Source organism: Chinchilla lanigera, unplaced genomic scaffold (assembly GCF_000276665.1).
Source record: "Chinchilla lanigera isolate Chin_1 unplaced genomic scaffold, ChiLan1.0 scaffold00020, whole genome shotgun sequence".
NCBI lineage: Eukaryota > Metazoa > Chordata > Mammalia > Rodentia > Chinchillidae > Chinchilla > Chinchilla lanigera.
The window spans coordinates 30004020-30012409 of record NW_004955421.1 but is presented as its reverse complement, the minus strand read 5'-3'; the positions used below and the strand labels follow the sequence as shown (position 1 = coordinate 30012409).

The 8390-nt window shown below is 39.3% G+C and overlaps 1 protein-coding gene across 1 annotated transcript in view; it reads right to left on the bottom strand.

The window, feature by feature from the left end:
• Positions 1-8390, bottom strand: part of Adarb2 (adenosine deaminase, RNA-specific, B2 (non-functional)) — a 322725-nt gene that overhangs the window by 15604 nt on the left and 298731 nt on the right. The window contains exon 8 of the mRNA XM_013513649.1: positions 5335-5516. Within this exon, the coding sequence (XP_013369103.1) occupies positions 5335-5516 (182 nt within the window). The remainder of the gene's footprint in view (positions 1-5334; positions 5517-8390) is intronic.

The following is an 8390-nucleotide window of genomic DNA, read 5'->3' as shown; positions in this document are numbered from 1 at the left end:
TTTAGACAAGCTTCAGTGAATTGGTTTGTCTCTCTTACTAATTATGACATGCGCAAATGTCACATTTAACTATACGTTCTTGTGACTCAATCACCTTTCAAAAGTCCCATACATGAGGTTTTGTGTGAACATCTACATATAAACCACAACTCTGGATTATTTTGCAAAATATTATTCATGATGATTAATATCAGAAATTTCTCCTGAATGAAAGAGGCCTGGCACTCCATGGAAGATTCTTCAGCTTAGGGTGACAATACTTTAAAAATCTGGCTTCACAAAAATATGGACATAAATAGCAACAAGGAGATCTCTAGAATGTCAAAAAATGGATGGTATTGGGCAAAATTTACAGGCTACTTTTGGTGAACATTTTGATAGGTATCAAATTTCTTTCTGATTAAGTTGCTGTGAAACATGGATGTCCGAAAGGGCTTCTCATGGATACTTCATTATTCATTTTGACTATTTTAAGACAATATTCACTAAGCAGAAAGACAGACTGTGGAGAAGAACATTCTTTAGTTACTATTTTGTGTATTGCTTGAGGCCTGACCAAGCCATGATTGCTGGGTTCTGGAGGAAGTCTAGCATAAGCATTGCAAGCCCCTGGATTAATACTAAATGCTTTGCGGAGATATGGGTGAAGAAAGATAACATGATAGCTTACTGGTCAGGTCAGAGTCCTATGATAATTGAGTTGTATTGTCCTTGCTAAAACAGTTGATATCATCTGATTCCTCTGCTGCCTGCTTGGTGGGTTCTGAATAAAAAGGTTACTGAAGACCGTAATCAGGACTCAGTCAGTCCTAGAGGCTGCTAGCACCTGGTCACAGAATTTTGGCTCTCTTGGTTTGACTTTTTCTTACTTTTCTTATACATCTGTGGGCACCTAGTTTGGGGGATCTGTTCAATCTGGATAGAGTTGGATGAGAAGTCTGACAACAGACGATATCCTCTATTTTGTTACCAATACTGTAAAGTTTACTATATGAACATCAACCAAGGATCTTAAACAACTCATGGTTCTACAATCAATTCTCTATGTCTGTCTCTCCAATTCCATGTTTGTTGTCAAGACCTTTTATTTGATATAAAAATAATCATAATTTTATCTGTAGTGTGGATTAGGAAATTTCAAGATTAAATTCTGTTAAACACGCCATTAACATGAAATCAATTGATCCTATCCAGATATTTTCATTTTTTGATGAATAAAATTCAACCTTAAAGTTGAAAACTCACAGAAGGATATTTCAGTAGCTTGGTAGAACAAGTGGCTTTCTATTTCATATCACATTTTGCTAAAAGATCAGTATTCAAAGTATAGATTTTTACTAATTATTATTCTCATCATTTTTCCACCTGTGGGGTTCACCAAGAAAGAGCAAGGACAAACTCCTTTAGGGTGGCTATTTTCAGGCAACGATATAACGTTCTTGAAGGATTCAGGGCTCTTGACAACCTTGATTTGGACTTTTGGTACTGAAGCTTGCCATAGCTTGTCCTGGTCTGTGCAGAATTCTTCAAGTATATCTCTCAAGAACATTAATATGCACGCTATGGCTTTGTCAATAAGGGTATCTTTTTCAGCTTGGCTGCTTCTTTTTAAATCCAGAACTGATTTAGCCATATCTAAATTGCAGGGCTTCATCTTGCGAATGCATGAGCTCCATCTTCTACAGCATTTCTGCAAACTGACCTTGAGAGAAGCTTCAAGCAAATTTCACTTGCTTGTTTGAGTGTGTTTTATTATTCTTATGCCAGATATCTCTCCTTTTTCTGGCAAGAAATTCTAATGATTTCTTTTCAGAATTTGCATGACTGGTTCTTAAATGTTCATCAGAAAGAATGAAGTTAGGGCTTAGGGCTTGTTTGCTGGTGAGATACCAAGATTTAGATTCATTTGCATCTTTATAATAATATAAACCATATATGAAATAAGCATCTAAGTATAGACTGAAATGTTTAGTCAGACCACACTTGTAGTGGGGGCAGATGTCATTCAGGCTGGGGGAAGCTGTCTCACTAGTAGATTAACACAGAGAGATGAGGACAACCTGAGGAGCCAGATGGGTGAAAAAAGAGAGAACCCTCACCAAAACAGGTGAGAATTTTCTTAAATTTAGCTTAGAAAAAAAATCTAAGAAACAGTAAATTTTGGGGGCATCCAATATGGGAACAATTTCCTCCTGTTCCAAACTAGTCATTTTAGTCTTAATTAGTCATCATGTTTAAGAAAAGGCAGGAGAAAGAAAAAAAGAAAAGAAAAAGCAAGAAAGTTGTTGAAACTGGACCTGCAGTGCTTCGTCAGAATTGCTGAAATCATTGACCATTTAAAAAGTAAAGAGAATGAGTTCAAGGCAAATCTTTCAGTTTGGTGCAGAGCAGTAGATGAGTCCTTTGTTTATCTCAGTGGCTGTGTGAAAACTGTAGGAAGCTAAGAGTTTTAGACAAGCTTCAGTGAATTGGTTTGTCTCTCCCACTCCCATTCACCATGGGTTGCATGTTGCCACATCTTCAGCTACTCTTGTCTTACAGTATTAATTTTTAAGTGATTTAAAAAATAGACATCTAAGAAATTACACTATACTGCTGTGGGATGAGTGTGGTGTAATGAAAAAATGTAGTATTTGCAATCAATCAGATCTAAATTCAAATACTCTCTATTGATAAGTTGAGAATTTTCAGCAAATAATTAAATTTATATGAGTCTCTTGTGGCCTTTAAAAATATATATATTTTTTTTTACCTTTTTTTGTGGTACCGGGGATTGAACTCAGGGTCTTGTGCATGCTAGGCAAGCACTCTACCACTGAGCTGCATCCCCAGCCTGGCCTTTACAAATAGAGATAGTGCCACTGGTTGTTAATTGATATGAGGATTAAATGAGAATTGTCACAAACGACAGAGAGGGAATTCAAGAAGTGCTGTTTTCCCTCTCTAAATGATACAGCCATTTTCAGAAGGTGTTTTGCAAAGTTTATAATAGTTGCACTATTTAGATCAGACTCCTAAATTGTGCACCCCTTCCAGTTCATCTGTGCACTGTATATTGCCCAAAAAGCTCTTATGATTTGGGACATGGGACCCTATAGTCCTAGATACAGCTACAGATCTGGTCCAAAAGCAGCCTTTTCCAGTGTAGACCCAACAAGTCAACTAAAACTCTGCTTACCACGCATACCATGGCTAGTGTCTAAGGCCCTACCATACCATGTGTGGAGTTTAGAGTCAGCCAATCAGCTAGGGACAGGAATAAGGTACAACTGGGATAACACAGTAAACAGAAGGGGCACAAGCACACTGAAGGTAAGATCACCACTCGTGTGTGGGTGTCTTCCTGTCTTATTAATATTAACTCAGTCTAAGTGGTGAAGAAGTTAATTTTCCCCCAATGGCTCAGAAAGGTAAAGTCTTAATGTAAAATGCTACCCTCTTTTAAATGGTCTCACTGAAGTTTGCTAACTTTGTATTCCAAGTTTTCTTTCACTGTACATTTGCAAACCTCCGTAGTTTAACAACATCTGTGGATCTGAGCACAGGGTGAAGCCAGTTTCAACTTGAGCTGATCTTGAATCTGCTGTCCAAGTGTCTATGGCTAACCAAAAAGGGATAGAGTTGCAGAAGTTTTGGATGGGGCCTTATATATTTAGAAAGCCTAGAATGTCTATATGTGAAGGAACTGATTTGCAGCAATCATGCGGGAGTGGGGGCGGGGTAGGTGATTTTTTTTGTCTGCCATTTCTATTTTAACTTTTAGGTCTGTAATCTTATTTTTCACAACAATACATAGAGGCATTCAATCTCTAGATAGTACTGTAGAATAAATGAATTTGCTTTTGTGATAGGAAGCATCTTTTCTTAAATACTTGTTTAGCATAGTTCTGTGCTTTGCATGAATTATTTTGTTTACTTCCCACTACTGCTCCCATGAGGCCCTGAATCTCACAATTTAGAGCAATTTTAGAATATTGGGAACAAATCTTAGGCCTAACTACTCCCAGATGAAACACTAAGAGTAGTTTCTTTATCTTCCTGTTTTCTCTATCAGATGATTTGGTCTAGAGCTAAATCAGCAAAGCCCTGGGGGTACTGGTCCACTTGCTTTTGGAGAAGAGACTGTGCCCACTCCCCACCTGGGTGCTATGCTTTATCAGTGCACCAGGTTGATTCTTTTTTACAAGCACTCCTTTGAGTGTGCTCTCCTCCTCCAGCCAGGGAAGCTGACTCCAAGGTCAAGTGTTAGCTGGGAGTGGTGGTGCATGCTTGTAATAGCACTCTGGAAGCCTGCTGAGGCAGGAGGATCATAAGTTCAAGATTTCTAGGCAACTTAGTTATTCAGCAAGACTTTGTCTGAAAATAAGAAATTAAAAAGAGCTAGGGATGTGGCTCAGTGTGAAGGCCCTAGGATCAAGCCCCAGTATCACCAACGGAAAAAAATCTAGTGGTTTCCTCCAGGCCTCCAGGCTTACAAGATATCATTAAAATCCACATGCTGCTTGTCTACTTCTGTTCAGTTCCCACAGATCTGAAAGTTTCCCTAATGTGGAAGGTCAGTGGTCACAGTGAATAAATGTTATTTTTCTAAAGGCCTTTGAGATATCATACGTGTTCCTTTCTAGTAGGTACACACAAAACTGTACAGCTTCTGCAATACTGTATTTTCATGGCAACCAGCTGTGTACCTGGTGGGCTGAAGTGAAGAATCTCTAAGTCTCTATGACAGGTAGGGGATGTGGCTGGGCTCAGTGTTTGCTAAGCCACCTTGCTCCCTCTGAGATGAGCTTCTCCAGAGAGCACAGAGCCTCTGGGCCCTACAGACCCACTCCTTGGTCTTGGGGGTGGAGTCTGGCTGCTGCCACTGGAGTGTCCCTCTGCAGTGGTTCCCATAGAACAGCTCCAGGAAGGATGCTGGGCTTCTGAGACATTCACATCATCACTGCAGGTCTTTGTGGTAACTGGTTACTTTTAGACACTGCAGTGACAATGACAGAAAGATGCATGATATGCTTGGTTCTATTATGCATTCATGCTGAAATGTTGCCTGTCCCTATATTCAGACAAGTGCTTGCTCGCTTTCTTTCTTTCTTTCTTTCTTTCTTTCTTTCTTTCTTTCTTTCTTTCTTTCTTTCTTTCTTCCTTTCTTCTTTTTCTCTCTTTCTCTCTGATCTCTTAAAAATGTGGACTGTTGCAATTTTACTCATTAAATCTTAAATAGTCATTTGCCAAAATGAGTACAGCCTGCCCTGAGCTGGCAGCCATGGGACCTGTGTGCAGCCCGCCTGCTGACAGGGAGAAGGTTGTCGGTCCCTTGGGGTGATGTTTTCTTACCACTGAGAAGAGGCAGGTTGTGCTGGTATGAGGTTGGTAGCTGGCCGATGTCCTCCATCCTGTGGCTCATGACCCGGGAGAGGTGGCCTGTGTGGTGCAGGCTTCCCACAATGATGCTGTGGAGGTACACAGGCTCAATGAAGTGACAGAGGAGAGCGCCCTGGAGTCCCAGGACATTCCACCTGGAGTGAAAGTGAGGGCAGAGTCAGTGCGATGCCCTCCCTTGCTGGAGGGTGCCCTGGCCCACCAGGGCTGATTGTGAACAGTACGGGTGCCTTCCTGCCCTGCAGGCCCCTGCTCAGCAAGCATCACTTTCTCCGTTTCACAGAGCCTGGAGCACTCCCCAGACACGCCCGGGGCCACAAATGATTTCCGAGCAGCTCTAGTGCTGGGGGCTGAGCTCTGCAGTTCCTCGCATGTTAATGAAACCAGTCTCTTTCTGGAAAATGAGTTCTTAGGAAGCTCCATGTTCTCTCAGGAACTTAGAATTACACTCTGTAAGAAAGACAATCATCTGTCCCCAAAGTTGGTCTGAATTTTTCTTCATGTTAACTGGGAAATATCAGAAATAGAATTTGTTTATTTCAGTTTAGGGAAAAATACTCTCATTTACTCCCGTTGTTTTTAGTGGTCAGATGATCTACTGTGCTGAATTAAATGACAGTAATAAATAACCTTGGTTTGGTCTGGGAATGATTTTGATCTTAGAATCCCAGATCATAGATGAAGGACAAGGCATGTTCTCTGAAATAAATATAGCTCTGGCTGAATGTTTTTGCTTCTTTAAGCAAAGATGTGAGAAACACGGAAAGACTTTCTCCCCTTAGATTTAGGTGCATGAGTTTTTCATGTATCTGTTATTTAAGGCAACATTTTGTAGTTTCCACTCTAAATAATATGTTTAAAACCCAATCTCCATTGGTGGCAAGCATTATGTAGCTAATTTCTTACATCATTGTTCTTTTCATTAATTAACATTTCTCCACTGTTGCAGCAATTATTGTGGGGCCTCTATGCTGTACATCTCTTTTCATGATTAATAAGGAGTCATTATATTTCCCTTCCTGAAGCAGTCAATTAACACAGAATTCTTTCCATTAATTACTGAATGTCTCTCTACCTGGAGAGCAATCTGCTCTGAGAACCTATGACACCAATTGCTTTAAAAAGTTCTCTTTAAATTTTATTCCAAAAACACAAGCAATTTAGCTGGCAATATTAATTTGCCTCTGAAGCATTGCAGTGAATGAGAAACATCTTTTAATCTCATGCAAGAAAAGGCAGCCATCTGGCTGGTGAGAATTTCAGGGAGTGACTCTCCCACTCTCCCTCGGTAAACGCAGGTCATTAAAGTAATGTGTTCATCTACATAAAACTCAAATGGAATATAAAAGGTAATATTTATATACAAACAGTTTAGTCCTACAATTTAAACCGTCATTGGTTTTATGAAACATTTACTTTAGCCTATCAGATTTGCATAACTTCATTTAAAAAAATATTGTGGTCATTTCTCTGAGTCACTTCATTTCTCTCAGGAAGCCAGGAGAGGGCTGTCCTTGGGCACATATAATCCTATCAAAGGGCAAATACCAAAAGGAAAAGGACATTTCTGGAAAAAATACAAGTACTTACTACTGATGTTCAGGGACTTCTTCATTTGGCAATAATATTTCTGCCTAGACCTGTCTTTTCACCACCACAATCTGACACATCAACTGTGACTTTTCTACTTTTACTCGCTTTTCACTGATGAGTTACAGAATGTCTTCAAAACCCAAAAGAGGAGTTTTGTGCTGAGTTTTTCCTTGTAGAAACAACACTGTGAGTTTTCAGTAGTGACTGAGAGATATGGCTTATTTCCTTAAGTCTGAGACCAAAGGACAGACCAAACACTGAGGAAAAATTTCACACGGTTGTTGTTATTTAGTATTAAGGTGCCTCACACTTTTGGATTTGAAGATAGTGGGGGAATACCTCAAGGGAATGTTATTGTTTATGGCAAAAGATTCTGGATTAGAGACAATCTAAATGGAGCTTATTAGTTCTCAGACTTTTGATGGAATGTAAGAATTTCTTATCAATTAAAAGCAGAGAAATGTATACTTCTCCATCTATAACAAAGTGTTTTCTTGAAACAAGCAAAGTTTTAAAAAATAAAATGAGTACTTCCAGAAGAAACATCATAGTTCTCAAGACCATCAGAGTGTTGCCTTTGAATAAAACTTCTGCAACATCCTTGAATGATTCTGGTTGTCAAGGATTATCTAAAGACAAATAACTTCTATATCTGATTTTCCTCCTAATAACCTTTACAATAAATAGAAAATCAACTTTCTCCTTGCCTGGCTATAGGAATTTAAACTTATTCAGCTAACATGATCAATAAAACCAAATGTCTTCCTGAATACAAACTGGAGAATTTTCAGCATTCCATATTGAATGAAAAATGCCTCTCCTTTTGTTCAAATAGCTGATATTACTGCAATGTTGACAGAGAAAAAAATCCCATGTCTAGTTTTCAATATAGGTAATCCCTAAATAAATATATTTTTGTCTGTTTGTCAATCATTGAAATATCATGAATAAGAGGGGGACAGATCTGGGGAAAGACTGCCTTTCTGTATCCAAGAGCTGTAATCTCTTCATTGAGTTCAAACCAGGGCCTCCAAGTTACAATGGGGATAATTACACAACCCCTTGTAGGACAGAGTCCATGTGAAACTGTCACCAGAGCTGTGTACCCTGGAGATAAGACAGAGAACAGTAACTGCCATTGAACAGTTAATCTCCTGCCTACTGTTTTGACCATCTTGATGTAGCCCCTAGAGAAGGTGCAATTCTTTAAAATTATGGTAAAATCTGCAACAAAGTCTTCAGGTACCATTGTAAACATGCACTTCCTTCAATCTCTCCTGTGGGAAAATCTACTCATTATCAGAATGAACAGCCACACTTAACTGGAAGCATCACTTATGCTTGAATACTAAGCCTAAGCCTAAGCCTAAGCCTAAGCCTAAGCCTAAGCCTAAGCCTAAGCCTAAGCCTAAGCCTAA